The sequence below is a fragment of the Petromyzon marinus genome, chromosome 61 (genome assembly GCF_048934315.1).
Source record: "Petromyzon marinus isolate PM22_M1 ecotype Great Lakes invasive population chromosome 61, UKy_Petmar_22M1.pri1.0, whole genome shotgun sequence".
Taxonomy (NCBI): domain Eukaryota; kingdom Metazoa; phylum Chordata; class Hyperoartia; order Petromyzontiformes; family Petromyzontidae; genus Petromyzon; species Petromyzon marinus.
The window spans coordinates 3,525,487-3,546,572 of NC_133727.1; the positions used below are offsets into that span (position 1 = coordinate 3,525,487).

Below are 21,086 nucleotides of genomic sequence, written 5' to 3' on the forward strand. Positions count from 1 at the left end.
CAAACACAGCTCACAGTATTACAAGCTCATACACAGTTCATACACAGCACACAGTTCATACACAGCTCATACACAGCTCATACACAGTATACAGTTCATACACAGCTCACACTGCTCATACACAGTATACAGCTCATACACAGCACACGCAGCACACACAGCGCACACACACAGCACAAACACAGCTCACAGTATTACAAGCTCAAATACAGTTCATACACAGCACACAGTTCATACACAGCTCACAAACAGCATTACAAGCTCATACACAGCTCACACACAAACACAAAGCACACAGCTCACCGCCGGTCAAGCACTCATCGAGCAGAGATCATTTGTTTATGCATTTTTTTTATTTTAATTCCAAAGTTTAGAAACGAGAGCATTTTCACTTTCAGAAAAACCCACCAAACATTTTGTACACTTCGGGGGGGGGGGGGGTGAATAGAATTCACAACCATCGGACGTCCAAACCATCTTTTTTATTTTTTTACAGTATCACAAACGATTAGAAAAGAAGAAAAAACCAGAACACTCATCTTGGTTTTAATAAATTATTATAAAAAAAACATGAAAATATTCTCTCTCTTTTTTGTCTTTACATCTCGACCAACACTTGGCCAAAGTATCGGCAAACAGAAACGAAACGACGACAAAGTTTCAACCCTTTGGTCTTTCTGTTTATCCACCCCCTGAGGCGTGGGAGAGTGGAGGGAGTGGAGGGAGTGGAGAGACTTTACCCAATCGCAGGCCCCAGCTACGTGGGCATGCTTTCCTCTGGGGGTGCCCCCTAGGCTGAATGTGCATAGCGCGCGTGCAGCGCGTATTGTCGATCCACTGCTGGACGAGGGCCAACCACACTTCACCACGCCGGGCCGAGTGCGGCTTTGGCGATGGCTGGCGGGGGCGCGCGGGGGTGGTTGCGGTACAACAACCGAATTTCTGCAAGGCGCGGAAAACCGGTTAGCGGTATCACGCTCCCGCCGAGGTTTGAATCGGATGGGAATCAAACTCGGGTGGGCCTCTATTGAGGCCGGAACGTGGCACACGACGGGGGGGGGGGGGGTTGCACGCGGCGTACATTGCCCGCCTTTGCCTCCCCGGTGCCGATTTGTTTGGCGCGCCACGCCGAGTCGACGCAGACGGTGGCTGTGCGAGCGTGAATCACAAACTCGGGTCGCCAGGACTCGCGGTGCGAAGCGCCAACGGATACCGCGCTCCCAACGCGTACGGGACACAGGCGCGCACACTCTCTGTATGAAGACACACAGATTCCCCCCACGTAAGCCTTGAGACTGCGGGGTCACGTGCCGTTCAGCGAGCTCATTGCGAAGGCTGGTACGGCACACGAGGGGGCGGGTGACCAGCACCACGCCCGACCGCCTTTGTCTCCCCGGGGGTGATGTTTACACATCGTATCAGGATACTGGTACGTGCCAAGATACTGTGTATATGCACGGGACACAAACACATACCCAGAGACACAAATATCCCCCCCCGTAGAGTCTCTAACAGACTTTTGGGGCAAGTGCTGTTAGCGAGCACCTATGAAGGCCGGCATGGCACACGAGGTGGTGTGTGTGACCAGCACCACGCCCAGCCGCGTTTGTCTCCCCAGTGGCGATGTTTACTACACACCACACAAGGTAGTCATTGAGACGGAGTCGACCTTGGGAAGGGGACCAGAGCCAGTTCAGATTAACCGTCACCGGTCTTGGTGGTCGTGAGCGGGACTCGAACTTGGGTCGCCGGGTTCGTAACGCGGTGCGCGCTAACCGCTACACTACCCAGACACACCACGGCGCCTGTGGCGGGCCAGGCCACACACACACAAATATATAGACACAGACTCAAACACGCATGTATACAACCGCTATTCGCCACTAAGTGGCGACGACGTCACCACGGCGCTTGTGCCAGGCTAGTTTCAAGTTTCATTTATTAGGTATAGCCCTGTGAGCCATGCGGCTCTTAAGTCGGGTGCAACCGCAACAAACAAAATATGAATACAGAACATCTTAAAGCGACGACGCGCAACAGAAACATCTTGGAATTCAACCGGCAAATATTCCAAGCAAAAAAAAAACCGTATTAAAACGCCGTGTGCAAAAATCACAATGTGGTACAAGCCAACAACAACAACAACAACCGTAAGGTGCACGTTGAGGCCACGTGAAGAGTCGAACGCCCGCTGGCAGGAGATCACGGGGCAGACCCAAGTGCCACGGGTCGACTGACCGAGATGACTGGCCGATGCACAACCCGTGCCCCCTACTGTGCCAACAGCATATATACACACACACACACTGCACTGACACTCATACACAAACATACATATCATCTGATTACACAATGACAATCACACAGGATTACCAGTCCCTGATCTTTGGTGATCTGATTACAATCCAATTACACTACCCACCGCCGCGTGAGTGCGTGAGTGGCACACCATTTGTGTGCGTGGCGTGTGTGTATGCGGGGAGCGGTGGAGCAGCGGTAAGCGCTACGCTGCACTACGAATCTGGCGACCCGAGTTCGATTCTCGCTCGCGGCCAACGCCAGCGGCGATTATCTGAACTCGTTCTGGGCTTCCCCTGGTGCGATGTGTGGTAAACATCGCCACTGGGGAGACAAAGGCGGCCGTGCGTGGTGCTGGCCGCCCACCCGCTCGTGCGCCATGCCGGTCTTCATAGGCGCTCGCTAACAGCGCTTGCCCCGACAGTCTGGTGGTAAAGTCTACAGGGGGATCTTTGTCTTTCCGTGGCGCGTGATTGGTGAATACAATCGCAGGGGTTGCCAGGGCGACAGTCACGTTCGCCACCCCATCCAGGTACCCACACAACGCCTTGGGGTCGGAGGAGCTGCGAATCACAAAATCAACCGTGGCGTTACTTACAATCGACGATCACAATTCATCATTTAATTACGGGCTAATTATACATTTAAAAAAAAATTGGAAAGTCACAATCAAATCCAGGAAGACAAAGTGGCAAGTTGGCCAGAACCAACGCCAAAGGTCATCCAAGTTGTGTGCTCCTTCACCGAGATGTTGGACAACTCCAGGAATAAGCGTCGTATACGTGCGGCAGGAAACCCTCGAGGTGCCCGGAGGAAAACCCAACGCATACAAGGCGGTGGTCAAGACCCAATCCTCGCACGGATGGAAACTATCCCCACGTGCCATCCTGCCATGATTCTCTATAGAATTAAACTCTGAACAATTGTTTTTATTTTACCAGGTTAGGCTTACCGAGTTGTTTAAGCTCTCGTATGGTGTCAAGCGAGCTGGCCACAAATGATAGTTGGGAAACGTATAGCAGCAGCCGAATACTCGAAACACGTGACGTTGATTCTAAATGCGGAGGGGGAAACTCCAAATATACAACAGGCGTCAGGGTCGGGATCAAACTCGCGACCTCCTGTATACCAGGCGAGGTAGTTAACATCTCACCATAGAGAGACAGAGAGACACGCAAACTCCAAATATACAACAGGCTTCAGGGTCGTGATCAAACTCGCGACCTCCTGTATACCAGGCGAGGTAGTTAACATCTCACCATGGAGAGAGAGAAAGACACGCAAACTCCAAATATACAACAGGCTTCAGGGTTGGGATTGAACCCACGACCTCCTGTATACCAGGCGAGGGAGTTTACATCTCACCACCGTGGCGGCCTGATCCACCCTCTACAGTGCTACATTACAGGCCATGTGCAGTCGCGTAGCCATGAGCGACGGGGTACAGGAACAGATGAAACACGTGGAGCGGGCTCACGTGGAGCGGGCTCACGAGGGGACTCACGTGGAGCGGACTTACCTGAAGTTGACCGCAGTGGAGCTGGTGTTGGTGGTAGGGGTCTGATTGATTCTCAGTGTGATTCACTGCACCACACACACACGCGTGCCACACACACACCCCACACATACACCGCACATCTCACACTCCATACACACCATTCACACACCTCACACACGTGGAACGACACCACCAACAATAAAAAAAGACACCACAAGCACATACGCACCACGCCACATACACACCGCACACACCACACCTACGCACATAAACCGCACTCCCACACGGTTGACACTCACTGTGCCTTTAAGTCGACGAGTCTGCATCGGGACCCAGATCAGCTACATCCTGCTATTCTGAAACACACACAAAAGGAATTTGAGCAAAAGGTTAAGACCTCAAAGCATTTCACCTGGAAACATCGCGCGAGATGGGAGCATGTTCATTTAACACGTTGGCTTTCGCAAACCAATATCATCCGTGAGAGTTTGTTTTGGGTTGGATCGCGTAAGTATGGAAATGTGTCGTTAACACCGCCACAAGCCGACACAGCCGACAAGGGTTGTCACGTAAACAGAACGTGCCAATTCGTCACTAGTGTATAGTGTAGTAGTGTATAGTGGAGTAGTGTATAGTGGAGTAGTGTATAGTGTAGTAGTGTAGAAATGTTGTAGTGTAGAAATGTAGTAGTGTAGAAATGTAGTAGTGTAGTAGTGTAGAGTGTATTAGTGTATAGTAGTGTAGTGTATAGTAGTGTATAATCGTGTGTAGTCGTGTATAGTCGTGTATACTCGTGTATAGCGTATAGTCGTGTATAGTGTATAGTCATGTAGTGTGTAGTAGTGTAGTGTATAGTCGTGTAGTGTATAGTCGTGTAGTGTATAGTGTAGTATACTAGTACAGCACCACACCGCTGTGTTGGAGAGCCAAGCCACAACATTTACAATCTGAGTGCCGTGACGTTTCGCCAGCAATTACAACCGGCTTCATCAGGCGACAGCCAGATTTGTGGAGACATCCTCCTGTTCCGTTCCTTACATTAAAATAAAACCTTTATTATGGAGCATATTCGTCTGCATGGGCATCATGGGCATCGGTTGGTAAAGATCCCCCCCAATATTGTAAGGGGGAGGGGGGGGCAAAGTGCTGTTAGCGAGGAGCAGCACCTGTGAAGGCCGGCACGGCACACGAGGGGGCGGGTGGCCAGCACCACGCCCGACCGCCTTTGTCTGCCCCGTGGTGGCGAGGGGCTTGAGCAGACATCTGGTCAATCATCTGATCAGTCACCTGGTCAAACACCTGGTCAAACACCTGATCAGTCACCTGATCAGTCACCTGGTCAAACACCTGGTCAAACACCTGATCAGTCACCTGATCAGTCACCTGATCAGTCACCTGATCAGTCACCTGGTCAAACACCTGGTCAAACACCTGATCAGTCACCTGATCAGTCACCTGGTCAAACACCTGATCAGTCACCTGGTCAAACACCTGATCAGTCACCTGGTCAAACACCTGATCAGTCACCTGATCAGTCACCTGGTCAAACACCTGGTCAAACACCTGATCAGTCACCTGCTCAGTCACCTGATCGGTCACCTGCTCAAACACCTGGTCAAACACCTGATCAGTCACCTGCTCAGTCACCTGATCGGTCACCTGCTCAAACACCTGCTCGGTCACCCGCTCAGTCACCCGCTGAGTCACCTGCTCGGTCACCACCTGCTCGGTCACCTGCCCAGTCACCCCGTTAAATTGCCCGGTCACCCACACACACACCCCACACAGACCCCCGTCAACCATCGACGAGTCAGCCGGCCAGTCGCCCCATCGACACAACCCGGTTGCCCACCTGGTCGTGCACCTGGCCTGGCGCGAGGCCATTCCGCGATGCGGCCGCCGCCGCCGCCCTGTCGTGCGAACTCCGGCAAACGTCTTCGAAATCCTCGGCGGAATCGCCGAAGCCGTGGTAGTGGCCGAAGGCGTAGAAGTCATCGTTATCCCTGTCGGTCGGGGGGCGATCAGGGGAAAACGAGGAAGGAGATAGCACGCGAGCACGCACGCACGCGGATTCGGTCAACGAGCTGCACCGTGCATTCGTACTTGATATGCGACGGGCAACGACGAGTTCCGAGCCTCGCAAGCGACGGCGTCATTACTTATTGGCGCTTGTGTGTTTTTTTTAATTACCACAAAGACAAAGGACCCTCCCCCACCCCCCCGTAATGGCCTGTAACAGATTGTTGAGGCAAGTGCTGTTAGCGAGCACCTATGAAGGCCGGAGCGGCACACGAAGGGGGTGGGTTGCCAGCACCACGCCCGGCCGCCTTTGTCTCCCCAGTGACGATGTTTACTACACACCGCACCAGGTACTCATTTGAGGCTCAGTCGGCCTAAGGGAGGCCCAGGATCGGTTAAATTAATGGTCACTGGTGTTGGCCATGAGCGGGAATCGAACCCGGGTCGCTAGTTTCGTAGCGCAGCGCGCCGACTGTTATACTACCGCCATCATTGTCATCATCATCGTCGTCATCATCGTCGTCGTCGCCACCGTCGCCACCACCTTCGTGGGCACCTCGACCACCACCATCAACGCTGACTGGCAATCAGCAACATCACAAACACCTTCACCAGCACCACCACAACCACAATCTTCATCAACACCACCATCAACACCACCAACACCACCACGAACACCTTCATCACCACCAACACCACCACCATCAATACCATCATGAACACCTTCACCAACACCATCATCATCATCATCAACACCACGACCATCATCAACATCAAGAACACCTTCATCAGCACCACCACCATCATCATCAACACCACCACGAACGCCTTCACCATTAACACTGGACCCTTTCTTCCAGTATCACAGTATGAATAAACCAGGTGCTGAGATGTTCAAGCACCAAATATAAACATTTTGCAAGGAATCCACACATGGCACCTGTGCTGAACATGCAAACAAAACATGTACTGGTAATATATGGCATTGTCTTTTAAATTGTTTTGTCTGCACCAGAGACAGCCTTCTATAGGACCTCATCTCACCAGAGTCAGAACAGAACGCGAAAAGGCGAACCACCACCATCATCAACACTGCCACCACCGTCATCATCATCACGAACACCTTCACCACCACCGTCATCAACACTGCCACCACCGTCATCATCATCACGAACACCTTCACCACCACCATCATCAACACTAACACCACCGTCATCATCATCACGAACACCTTCACCACCACCATCATCAACACTAACACCACCGTCATCATCATCACGAACACCTTCACCACCACCATCATCAACACTAACACCACCGTCATCATTATCACGAACACCTTCACCACCACCACCATCATCAACACTAACACCACCGTCATCATCATCACGAACACCTTCACCACCACCATCATCAACACTAACACCACCGTCATCATTATCACGAACACCTTCACCACCATCATCAACACTAACACCACCGTCATCATCATCACGAACACCTTCACCACCACCACCACCCGAAATCAACAATCACCTTTCTCCGTTGTCCACCCAACCCAGTCTCTTTGGCCACAGGGGTCTCTGTTCCACCATGCTGCTGGGACTACCGTTCTGATGGAGTTGTCCAACTAGCACAGGGCTACGCTCGCCCCCTCGCTCGCCCTCCTTGCCCCCTCGCTCGCCCTCGTACTCTCCGCCGGCCGACAATTCCATCCCGCACTCCGCCGCCCCTCCGTTGGCGAAGTCCATTCCGTTGGCCGGGGAAGGGGAACAGGAATCCGTCCCAGGATTTGCGGCGCCCGTTTCCCCACCACCAACACCGCCGCCGCCGCCACCAACCCCGTCGCCGGGATCCGCCTGGCGCAGTCCGCGTTCCGCGGGGCAGAAACCCGCGCCGTGTCTTTCCGCGCCGGCGCACCAGGCACGCTCCGGCCCGTGCAGAATGCAGGGCCAGGCATTCGCCACCAACTCCTCCTCATCCACATCGTCGTCGTCGTCGTCGTCCCTCAGGCTCCTGCCGTCTGAATGGGAGACACGAGGAGGGGGCCGGAGGGGGGGTGGGGGGGGGGGTGGGTGGGTGGAGGGCGTGGGGGTAGTGGGGAGTCGCGAACAGCGACCAAAATAAAAAAAACCAACACAAACGAGCGATTAGAAAGGTGAAAGGAGATTCGGCGAAAGCAAAAGCGCCGCGCGCGTCAGGGGGGTGGGGGGTTTCGGGGTTTTTATTTTAGCCGCGGAAACCCCCGTGGGCGCCCAGTGGACGGCCGCCAGGGCGCCAAGCCATTCGCTCGCTCCCGCTCGTCGCTGGGAAGGAATGGAATCGCGGCGATTCTGGAGGAGCAGGGCGGCCCAAATTCCAGATGCCGCTTTGTTTTGCCGCAGCGTCCGTGGCGCTCGTTTCAGTCCCGTCTGTAAAGCGCGTGCCCTTACCTGTGAACGGCCTCGGTCCGCGTGCCTTGTCTCGCGTGTACGTAAGTCTGTCTCCGTACGTACGTACGTCCGTCTCCGTCTGTACGTCTCGGTCCCGTACGTCCCGTCTCCTGGGCGTCACGATCGCAAAGGCTGCAACCCTTAGCGGACAAATCTCGTCGAATCATCTGCAAGCTCGGTACAGACAGAACCAATCGACTGCACATCAGCAATTAACGTTAACACTTTACTTTTTTTGACGATTGACTACTCCCGGATTGGGGGGGAAGCCACCACCCACCCACCGACACATCTCGAAAAACTCTCCCCCCCCCCCCAACTCCCGAAGGAGGGAAACCCCCGCCCACACTACGTGACGCGGCTGCCGACGGTGTCATGTCACCCGATCCCCTGCGCACACCACATCACCTCCCGTCCAGCGGCACAACGTCAATAAAACAAGGCTTCTTTTTTCCTTTTTCTGCCCAAAACTTATCCCTCGCTTTGCCCGATCTCGGTCGAGCAAAGCAAATGGGAACTACGGCCTCAGCCCTACTCATACACACGCGCCTACAAGTTGCAGGAGGGGAGGGGAGACTCCCCCCACCCCCCCCCCCCCTCCCAGGTGGTGGAGCACTCCCAAGTACAAAGAACCACGGATTCATCTGTAAAAATCGGACAAAAGCACAACGAGAAACCAGAGACAAAAGACGAGAGGGAGATAAAAGGAGACACGCACACACGCGCACACACACACACAGAGCACGCACATGAACGTCGGCCAATAATTGTCAAACATCAAAAACAGCAAAAGAAGTTCTAAAAAGGTGTGTGCGAGTGCGTGCGAAACGTGCGTTAGTGTGTGCGCGTGCGTATGTGATCATGTGCGCGTGCGTACGTGATCATGTGCGCGTGCGTACGTGATCATGTGCGCGTGCGTGCATGATCATGTGCGCGCGTGTGCATGCTTGCGAATGTGTGCGTGAAAATGGCGTGTCAGTGCGCGCGTGATTCCGTCGGCGTGTGTGCGTGCGTCCGTGCAAGTGTGCGTTAGTGCGTGTGTGTATGCGAGCTTGTACGCGCGTGTGGTAGTGTGCGTGCTTATGAATGTGTGCGTGAGAATGGCGTGTCAGTGCACGCGCGAGTACGTGGGAGTGTGCACGCGAGCGTGTGCGTGCGAGTGTGCGCGCTTGTGAATGAGCATGCGTGCGTGAGAAAGGTGTGTTAAGTGTGCGTGCGAGCGCGTGCCCAAAGTGTATTATCAGCACGTGCGATGAGTCTTGCTGCGTGCGTGTGCACGAGGCGTGTTGGCTGGTGCGTGCGTGCACGATTGTGTGCGCGCGTGTGGGTTGGTGCGTACGTACGTTCAACAGAGGCGCGCGTGTGTGCTTGCGTGTGTGTTTGCGTGCGTGCGAGGTGTTGGCGTGCGTGCGTTAGCAGTGCCCGCACTCAATAACGTTCCGACTTTTAAAACGCTCGTTTTCCTTGCAACCGCTACAGACAAACCCCCGTTTCTCATCATCGATTTCATACGTCCTTTATTATTACTTTGTGCTTGTGGTGTATCTGTGTACAGGGGGCGAACTTCTGGCAACTGTTGTCAATGTTTAAAAATCATCGAGCTGGATACACAGAGTGGTTGGGGGGGGTGGGGGTAAGGGGTGGGGGCAGGGCCCTCCCCTCCCCCCCTCCGATCGTGGGGACAACGCAAGCAAAGTCGGGGGGCGCGGACACGGTGGTCAGCAAAACTTCCAGACTTTATTTCGTGATCAGAGCGACGAATGCCGGACTCTACCCCCGCGCGACGCTCCCGACGAAGACCGCCGCGTCGTAACAAAAGGGGGCGGGGCACGCACGCGCGCGCGCGGGGAACATCTGTTGCGCGAAGCAAAAAAAAAGTAATAAAAAAAAGGGGCTTAACAACAGTGGCGACGGCTCACGAGCGACCTCGGTGGAGACGCCCTGCCGCGGCGGGTTGAACCGGCGACGAGGGTGCCCGTGGAGCCGGCCGACGCCCGTGGGCGCAACAACGGATTCGGCGCACGATGCAAAGCGACAGGAGAGGGGGGGAGGGGCGAGAGACAAACAAGCGGGGCTCGCGTCGCGCCCCGTCACTCAACCCGTCGGGGCCATCGGATCAACCCGTCACACCATCGTAACAGACGAACCACGTTCGGTTTTTTTTGGGGGGGTGGTGGTGGGGAGGGGGGGGGGTTGCGTTTTTAACTTTACGCTGGGGGGGGGGGGGGGTAACAATGGAGTCACAAAAGCAGAGTAAACAATCCGTTTTGAAAAAAACAACGGCGATGATCGTACGATCGAAAAGTTCATCATCATCATCGTCACCATCATCACCATCACCACTACCACCTTGGAACGCGAGTGCAAAATATTTTATTTATTTTTTTCAATCCGCGTAGAACGGAATTTCAAAATCGGGGGGAGTCACAAACGAAAGTTGACACGGGTCGCGGCGGTTTCGTAGCGCGGCGAGCAGATCGATGCGATGCCACACACACACACACACCCACGCGCTCACACACACACACGCACACACACGCGTGACACAGCCAACTTGTGTACTAACATTTGTCACACAAGCTGGTGTGTGTGGGGGGGGGGGGTCAAGGGTCTGTGTGCAAAATCCGGGCTGGATTTGGTGTCACGGGACATTAACAGACACGTACACGCGCACACGCGTACACACACGACCGCCAAAGAGAAAGTTTAATATTTGAAAGCGATAACAGCTGCTACCACGAACACGCTCGCGCACGCGCACACACACACACAAACATTGACAATCCGGTCGGTATACCTACACACTTAAGACGTTCAAAAGGGTGGGTGGGTGGGAAGAGTTATGCGTGCTGACGCAGAGAGAGAAGCGAGCGGCCTCGATGAGGTGGCCGTGTGCGAGCTCTCACTACGTGGTCCCCTTGCAGTGCAGTGCACTGAATTCATCATCGTCGTCATCATCATCGTCATCATCATCATCCACCGCCATCCACTTTGTCATGATCACCACCATCGGAATCACCACCACCACCACCACCACTTTTATCATTGTTATCATCATAATGGTCATCATCAGGATCTGTCATTGTCATCACACTACCATCATCATCACCACCACCACCACCATCATGTTTGTTGTCCTTCCCCCAAATCTATGATGAAGCACGGTTGGCTACTACGGTGCGAAAGAAGTTCAACATACCTACATACATCATCATCATCACCACCACCACCACCATCATCATGTTTGTCGTTCTTCCACTGTACCTCTGATGAGCACGGTTGGCTACGTAAGGTGCGAAAGAAGTTCAACGTACGTACGCACATCACCGCCACCACCACCAACAACGTCATCATCATCGTCATCATCACCACCACCACCAAAATCACCACCACAATCGTCAACGTCCCAAGGCTGTAATCCTCGCAGGAGATCTGTGTCGCTGCTCGCTCCACACAGAGCACCCCAAGCTCACGTCGCCCAAATGAATTCCCCCGCACGCGACGTCGGTCGATCGATCGCTCGATCGACCGACCGACCAAATCAAACGCAACCACGGTAACGACCGGAGTCACAAAGCGGCAGGAGTTAACAATCCGTTCAAAGACCACGACGGCGACGGTGACGTCCGTGAAGGATCGAAGGTTACCATCATCACCGCGGGACAATCGCCTCCATCTCTCGCTGCGATGCATGCGGAAGGCACTGGGGGAGACGGTTCTCGAGGGACAATAAACTATAAAGTATTTATATTTTGCCAGGTAAAGCCTGCTAAGCTACATAGGTCTTTTTCAGAAGCAACCTGGCCACAGACGATAGCTCAACGAAGTGGTCTTATCGTCATCATAATCACGTGGAAAATGTACAGCATGAGCCAAAACGTGGAGGGGAAAAACTCGGAGGACTCGGAGAAAAATCAACGCGACCACGGGGAGAGAGACACCACAAACTCCAAATATACAGCAGGCATTAGGGTCAGGATCAAACCCATGACCTCCTGTATACCAGGTGAGGTAGTTAACATCTCGCCACCGTGGCAGGGGGGTTTACTCGAGATGTCGCCGCACATTTTTGTGTCTTCTCTGACCCCGTGCCCACTTACTGGACATCTGTGAAAAAGAGCTTCGTAGCGCATCGGATTTTCTCCAGGATAAATAATATATTCCATACATGCGCAAGGCACTGGGGGGGGGGGGAGGAGCTGGCTCTCGATGAGTCGGAGTTGGGCGGTGGGGGGAGGTTTACTTAAGATTTCTCCACAAATGGTAAAAATTTTTACATCTGAAAAAGCTTACAATTATTTGTAGATTTGTGTTAGTCTTTTGATCACCTTTCCTATACTTTTGCACTCCTGTCGTCTTTATGTTTGTTCTACCGTTTGTTGTTGTAACGTTCTGACCCCTACTGGACATCTGTGAAGAGCTTCATAGCTCATCGGATCTTCTCCGGGATAAATAAAGTTTCTGATTGTTTTTTTATTTCTCCCACTCCTGCAATCCTGCTGCCCGCCCGAGATTTCTGAATAATATATAGATTACTTTTTTTCAGAATTCTCCAGCTATCAGTGAGCATGCAAACGAGAAGACAATTTCATACAATTGAAATATGCGTGATGGCGTTAATCCACCGCTCGTTAAACTTTGATCAAATAATAATTGATGATTGGTTAAACCTAGCGTGGTCATCCCATCATCACTCCTCCGTCAGACCAACGATTCCTTTGTACTTAACGCGAACACAACGTTGACTTTGGTATGTTGAAGCAATGGGTTTACGACAAAAGCAAGCGTTGCCGTTTCACATGCGTGTGGTGTGCGTGTGGTGTGCGTGTGGTGTGCGGTAGTGTGGCGGTTAGCGCTACGCTGCGCTACGAACCCGGCGATCCGGGTTCGATTCCCGCTCATGGCCAACACCGGTGACGATTATCTAAACCGGTCCCGGGCCTCCCCTAAGTCGACTCAGCCTCAAATGAGAAACCTGGTGTGGTGTGTAAACATCGCCACTGGAGAGACAAAGGCGGTCGGGCGTGGCGCTTGCCACCAACCTCCTTGTGTGCTGTGCCGGCCTTCCTTCATAGGTGCTCGCTAACAGAACTCACCCCAGTCTGTTAAGGTTATACGGGGGACCTTTGTCTTGTTGTGTGTAAAAAATCTGGATTATGAAGAGAAATATAAATGGGCTGCTTAAGAGATTATCGTGGGTGTAATATAACGTTCGGTTAAGTTGATTGGCGCCTGTGAATTTTATATCCGTGCAAGAGAATCACACGTCAACCCACAATCATCATCATTGTCGTCGTCATGATTGCAATCACCATTCGCATCATCATTATCATAATTATTATTAATCATATCGCTATCGTCATAATCAGCATCATCACCGCCGTCACAATCACTCTCAGCCACGATATCGAAAATCACTAAACGCCACGATTGTCATCATCATCGCCACCAACGTTATAATCGCTGTCATCGTCATAATCAGTTATCACCATGCTGCTCATCCACATCATCAGAATCAGCGGCTTGCTCATCATCGGCATCAACTCTTGTGATTTTTTTGGAGAAAAACGATCCAACTCCCGATCGTTACACTTTCAAGTAAAATGGAGTCGCTCCTTACGCGGCTCCATTTGAGCGGACCAGACAGCGCCCCCCCCCCGCTCCCCATGTGACCAGGAACCCCGGCCAGTGATTGGGTTAAAACGAAACAGCCCCGGCGTTTGTGAGCGAGCCTCCCCAGTGGCTGGATGTACTTGCCCGCCCCCCCCCCCCCCTGGCCATGGGAACGTGGAATTCCATCACCAGCACAGGGCAGGGCCAATAGAGATGAGCGCGCCGCTTTTTTGCTATCTCATTTGTAGACGCCTTAAGAGGCGCAGCCCCTGCAAGTTCTGCTGCTGGCGGAAGGGGGGCTTCGCCCAACCACCTCTGGGCTAGGGTACACACAGCGGCCTAACTCGTCCAACGCCGGCCAGACGTCTTCGAAGAAGCGGTGGGAGTAGCCACACTTGACTCCACCATCGCCACGAGAATGATCGACTCGACTGCGGCGAACCGCCTCCGGTTTTTACACCGCTGGGCGGAGGCGATTCCCCTTTTGGTTGGGCTTGGTTGGTGGTGGTGGTGGTGGCGGTGGGGGGGTAATTCAAGAATTTGCGCCGTCGTTTTGACTGCCGCACCGGGAGATTGGCATAGCTGTAAATCCATAACGGTTCACCCATATTCTTGTACATGGGCAATTGAGTTCAGGTTCATACGGCGTACAGCCGTTTCTCAAAACGGGCAAAAAAAACTAGTCTATTTTTTGTGTTTCTCCCATGCGACAGAACTTTGTAAGATGAACGGTGAGATTTATAAGGGGCACGGGGTGACCCATAAGGTCTGAGTTGGTCTGTAATAAGGCAGGCACTGATAAGGGGTTGACAGGTGTGGATTGGCTATAACCAGCATCCTCCGGATTAGAAATAAAAAATATTTTATACCTACGTGACTTTACCGAAAGAACCAGAGGGCATGGATTCCTGCAGTCACGAAAGCTTCAAATCAAGATTGGTTACCAAAAATTACGCACCTGTGCAGACGACTTAAGAATTATTTTTTTTGTTAATCCATCCAAGCCATCGCTTCCTTCCCTCTGCATCTACAGCTGCTTTTGACTGACACCCGACCTCCGAGGTGTGCAAGTGTGGAATTATTGCGCGATACGATAGGGGGCAAAACCAAGCACGTCGGTGTGTTGGAGAGCCAAGCCACAACATTTACAATCAGAGCCAAGCTTTGCTCTCCGACACACCGGTTAGTGCTGTACTTGTAACGAATTGACACGTTCTGTTTACGTGAGAACAAGCCTCACTAATTGGCTGTGTCGGGTGGTGGCGGGTTTACCGACACACATATTTAGAACGTGAAGAACCAGTGACATCTACAGGAGATTATACAACTTTCAAAGCCATTCCCCGTGTTTAGTGCACACGCCGTACAACATGTTTGGAATCGACAGGAGTAAAGTTGGACTTGCGAACAAATTGACTTGCGAACAGTACCTCTGCAACCTAACTCGTTCGTAAGTAGAGGAATCCCTCTACAGCTCTTTTGACAGAAGCAACCTGGCCATCACGAATGATAGCAGCTGCACGAAGTGACTTATCATCATCATCGTGTGGAAATTTATATGAGCAGCCAAATACTATTAAACGCGTGATGTTCATTCTAAAATGTGGAGGGGAAAAACCGGAGAACCCGTGAGAAAAATCCACGCGACCACGGGGAGAGAGACACGCAAACTCCAGATGTACAGCAGGTGCCAGGGTCGGGATCGAACCCACGAACTCCTGTATACCAGGCGAGGTAATTAACACATCGCCACTGCGACGCCGACCCCCGACCCTAGGCTGACCATGAGAAACACCGCATCAGCAGCAACCACGAGGTTGCGTTTTTAAAATGACGGAATATTTTTTTTTCCTGCTGCAACAATATTTTTTTAAATTCTCAAGTCTGTGCTTTTCCCAACGACTCCACCGCCCCCCCACCCACGCACCCCTCTCCCTCCCTATAGCGAAAAAAAAATAAACATTAATAACCCGATAATCGAGCCTTTTTTTGGGTGGGCGGGAAGGGTTACATTGCATGAATATAAACGTGACGTTAAACTTACCACAATTACATTTATATTCACACGATCTAACCCAAAAAAAAACCCTCGATTGCGGATAACATTGCTCGTGAAAGCCCAACTGCTGCGTGTGAAAACAACATGCCGGCAAGCACCGTTTATTCTTGTGCTTTGGGCACCACGGCCAGAAGAATATCACTAATTTATTTTGAATCCTTGCTTTGACTACTTCTACTACCACGATGACCAACGGGATGAATATACACGGGTGTGGAGAAAGAAGAAGCCAAGTTTGAATTCAACCGTGTGTAGGTTTCACTTTCAACATTCTGTCCAGGTGAGAGGTTGTGCCCCCAACAGTGTTAATAACATTATTATTATTAAACTTTGTCTCACCGAGTCTCAAGTCTGTTGTTCAGGAGGGTCCTGCCAAATTTTCGAAATAGCGGGTGCAGGAGGAGAAATATTGCTCCTCTGTGTGTGCGCGCGGGATCCCAATTGAAAGTGATTTGCAGTGTAATGTTTCAGCGTTGGGACCTGGTTTTGGCACAATACCAGTTCCACTGGGTGTAGTGTGTGTGTGGCGGCGGTGGTGGTTTAGCCATGGGAAGGTAACTGGAGAACCCGGAGAAAACGCATGCAGAACGATGGGGAGGTGGGGGGGGGGAGATAACAAACTCCACACACGGAAATGTTTTAGTCGAGAATCGAACCCAGGCCCTCGTGGCTGCGAGGCGCGAGCATGAACACTGCACCGCTTTGCTTACCAAGAACTTATTTCAGCGTGTCCGTCATATCCAGTCAACGACAAACCCTGTGGAACTGCGAGTCTCTGCTGGATTTCATTTATCGCCGACCGAAATCGCACAGTCATCGTTTTTCAACTGTGTGTGTTTTTATATCTATAGTTATTTACTTTGAACCAAGTCGATCAGTTGACGGTGGCACGGACGCAGAGAAATCATCACCGCGACCACCACCGTCATCACCACAACCTGTCACCATCAGCGCCACTGACAAATAAAAGACGCAGAACTCGCATCACCCAGCGACATTAGAGGCTGCAGTGCGAGCTGATGAAGATCGAGCACGCACGGTCGTTGGCCCAATACGTGCCGGCAGTAAAGATTGGCTGGCATCATACTTAGCCCAGCTGACCAGACACAGGCGGAACAACTAAATGACATCCAAAGACTCGGACGAAAGAAACTCCCGCAGCTTGTCGTCGACCAGACCACGACAAAAAAAAAACGCAGCCCAAAATAACGCTCCTCACAAAAGATAAAAAAAAAATGTTAATTCGCCCAGGCGGTTACGGTCTGCCACCGTCGGACGCTGAACTTACAAGATGACGGGAGCCGGGAAGGCCGACGGCGATTCCTAGCAGATTCTTTTTTTTACTTGTTAAGGCCCCACTGAGCGACCGTATAGCTCTTTTGTCAGAAGCGATCTGGGCCCATCACAAATGATAGCTGGAACCTATCGTGATTTTGCTCTGTCTGTTGTTTTTAACGTTCCTACCCCGTGCCCCTACTGGACATTAGTGAAAAAAGAGCTTTACAGCTCATCGGATTCATCCACTATAAGTAAGTCATTCTGATTGAGATGTAGATTTATTTATTTATTCAGAAAGTGGGGGAACAACGATTAATGCGATGGGGTTTTTCTTGTGTGTGTGCGTGTGTGTATGTATGTGTGAAGTCTTTGGGGTGATCAGGCTGAGACCATCACCTCACTGCACAGGAGAAACTCCCCGATGTGTAATCGCTGTGGCTGGGGGGGCCGGGTGGCTGAAACGCGTTTTTGAAAGCCGCAAACCTCGGCGGGTGTCGCCGATTCGGCGCCCTTTGACCTCGTGAGCCAGCCGGCGGCCACCAACAAATTTCTTCCCGGCACACTTCAAAATGCGGTGCCGTTCTCAGAGTCGAACCGTGACTCCGAATCGCGAGGGTCTGTCCGTCGAATTGCCGAGAGCGGGTGGGGGGTCAAATGATGCGCATCTACCTCGGCAAAGCAGCGGGTGGAAAAGTCGCCTTGAAGTGATTTTTCTCGCCGAATTTCAAGCTGCTCCATGAACATGGAACAATTTTTCCTACCACCGTTACGATCGCTTGGGATAATATTTATTATTTGTAACAGATAAAGGTAAACCCTACAGACTTACATGGCAACTCATAGACTTGCATAGAGACCCAGACTTACGTAGACCCATAAGACTTACACGGACTTACATAGACCCAGACATGCATACTGCTTTTCTGTGTTTAGATTGTTGTCCTTGCCCCGTAACTCTGATTAGCACGGTTGGCTACGTACGGTGTGAAAGAAGTTCGAACAAAGATACATACAGAGGTACAGAGACCCACATACTTAGAGACTTGCGGAGACCCACAGACTTACATTGACCCATATACTTAGAAACCGATAGGCATAGAGACCCATAGACTTACATCGACCCACGAACTTGCAGAGACCCGCAGACGTACAGAGATCCGCAGACATACAGAGACCCGCAGACGTACAGAGACCCACAGACGATACTATGATCCAAAACAAAACGTGTGTTCCGGATACGTCTGAAAATTACGTATCAAGGCGAGATTTTCGGATTTTTTTTTTTGGATTAACCCGAAAATCGGGAGCACATCCCCCCAGTAGTGCACCAGTGGATAGCGTGCCAGAGGAACCAGCAACCACCACCAAAACCACCACCAAAACCATCACCAAAACCACCACCGCCCACAGCACGGGGGGGCAAGCGGGGTGGGCAAACGACTCGGCGATCAGAAGTCATACGCGTAGCCACCCACGCAGCGGTACGATGCCTGCAACGTGGCGCTGGGAGCCACGGCGGCGGCCTCCGCGTGGTGAGCGCCGGCGGCCACCGCCACCGCGTGCTGCCCGCCGCCGCAACCATCCGACACGGCCATGGCCTCGTCGCCGCAATCATCGCCGTTACGATGATTGCCGCCGCCGCTGCCGCCGTTGTTGTTGTTGTTGCCGTTGCCGCCGTTGTGGTTGAGCTGCTGCTGCTGCTGCTGCTGGTGGTGGTGGTGGAAGAAAGTATCTTCCTGCCACAGGCACTCCCTGCCGACGCCGACGGTGGCAGGGGTCGGCGTAGGCTGAGGCAGGAAGTCTGCGCGTAGAGTGGTGGGGAGGTAGGTGGTGAGCGGTTGTGTGCGGGGCGGGCGGGGGGGGGGGCCCTCTTAGAAAAGAAAAAAAAAGAGTACCGAGCCTGGTACAAAAGGAGCCGTGGGGGATCGGAGGAGGAGGAGGCGGCGGCGGTGGTGGCGCCGTCAGCCCCATACCCGTGAGCGTCTCACGTCGGCAACAACAAAAAATGTTCGGGACCCGCGGCCCCTGACTTGTACGGCATTCCTTGGTGGGCGGCCCCTGACGGCTTCGGTATCCCGGTTGACGGTTCAAATTGCCCCTTTAGCCAAAAGTCTAAAAACTTTACGTCTACGAACTACGCCAAGCAACACTCGTTCGCCGACTGACGCTCGCTGCGAGAACCACACACGCTGCACACCGCCTGTTACGCAGAGACCCTCCTCAATTGACGAGCGTGGTCCCCGAGCGATTTTTTTTTAAACCGCAGCGGGCGGATTAACCCCGGGGGGTGGGCGCTAGTGCTGCGTAACGGCCGACAAAAATCACATTTTAACGAGAGCTGAGAGAGAAGTGGAGGAGGATGCAGGAGAAGTTGGGAAGGCGGTCGAACGGAATTTAGCAGGAGCACAACGCAAGCAATCCGCCACACGACGGACACATCGCAAAAACACACACACCAAGCGAAACGTGCGCACAACACAGACACACGTACCACACAGTACGTATAACGCGCGCACCATGTAAAAACACGCACACACAGCAGACAACACACCCACGTACCATTTACACACGAGTCACACATGCACACCACGCCGGACAACACAACACACACAGAGCGAATACACACAGGCAACATACAGCACCACATACGCGCAAACACACACACACACACATGTACGCCACACACACATGACATGCCACAACACACACGCCACGCACACGTTCAAACATATACCATGTACACGCACACGCACAAAAGACAAAAACACACAGGACATCACGCACACACCACAGACGCAGCAAACAACACAGATGCAGCACACACAAACAACACACAGACACACGTGCAGGCCACATGGACACACCACACAACACGCACACAAAGGAAGAGTCAGGTGAAAAGTGAAGGATCAACAGGGAGAGCATTGAGATTAAAACGCACGCATAACATCACCGTCATTGAACTTACAAACAACACACGACACTTAACAACAATAGTTATGAGTGCATTTGGTGTTCCCGCCATCCTTGTTTAAACGCATGGCTATCACGAAGGCGCCGTTTTAACTTCATAGCGTGTCAAACCATACGGTTTACCCCGTATTCTTGTACAGGGAAATTGAGTTCTCAGGTCCATATGGTGTACAGCCGTTCCTATATGGGCAAAAAAAATATTATTTTGTCTATTTGTTTGTTTATCCTCTTGTGATGGAACTTTGAAGGATGAACGTTGAGCTTTATAAGGGGCACGGGGTGACCCATAAGGTCTGAATTGGTCTGTAATAAGGTAGGGCACTGATAAGGGGTTGACAGGTACGTAGGTTGCACTTTTATTTTTTATCACTTTCGGAAAAAACTCGTCACCGCGACGCCGGCAACACCCGTTGCGAAATTATGTCACAGGGATATTTAACGTCCACCGTCGATTCAAGTGGACGGCGTGTAGTATATGTATTTTGTTTTCATTCCAGTTTAATAGGCACACCGCCGGCAGCATTAACCAGGGTGGCCCCTGCATGATTCGAACCCCGAAAACCTCCAGGGCAAGCGGCGAAAGCACCCACCGCTGGCCCGCGCGAGAGATTCAACGCGGAAATTCACCGCACGTTTTACACAACGCCCGTTCCGCACTGTTACGGTCAACCCAGGCTGGTCGGAATTACCACCCAGTCCCGGAAGCCGCGCCAGGTTTTGGAAGTTACCGACCCTAGGTGCGGTCAATGAATGCGCCGCGTGATCTTCACAAACCGCATAAAGTGGACTAACGACAACCACACAGACACCCAACACGTTTGCACATGCACGCGCGCGCGCACACACACACACACACGCGCCTCACAACAGATGTGCACACGCACGATCGTACACACACACACACATAGAAACACAC

At 52.3% G+C, this 21,086-nt stretch overlaps 1 protein-coding gene across 6 annotated transcripts in view; it reads right to left on the reverse strand.

Annotated features, from left to right (window-relative positions):
• Positions 1 to 331: 331 nt before the first annotated feature.
• Positions 332 to 21,086, reverse strand: part of LOC116955751 (uncharacterized) — a 54,119-nt gene continuing 33,364 nt past the window's right edge. The window contains exons 5-10 of one of the 6 annotated variants that reach the window (XM_076053465.1): positions 7,352 to 7,838; positions 5,649 to 5,799; positions 4,963 to 5,083; positions 4,096 to 4,152; positions 3,818 to 3,882; positions 332 to 2,861 (exon numbers count right to left, since the gene is read on the reverse strand). In XM_076053465.1, the coding sequence (XP_075909580.1) occupies positions 4,148 to 4,152; positions 4,963 to 5,083; positions 5,649 to 5,799; positions 7,352 to 7,838 (764 nt within the window). In that variant the 3' untranslated portion in view covers positions 332 to 2,861; positions 3,818 to 3,882; positions 4,096 to 4,147. Of the gene's footprint in view, positions 2,862 to 3,817; positions 4,153 to 4,962; positions 5,084 to 5,648; positions 5,800 to 7,351; positions 7,839 to 9,965; positions 18,999 to 21,086 lie in introns of those variants that run through there. The other 5 variants (XM_076053466.1, XM_076053464.1, XM_076053467.1 and 2 more) reach the window with 5 other exon arrangements.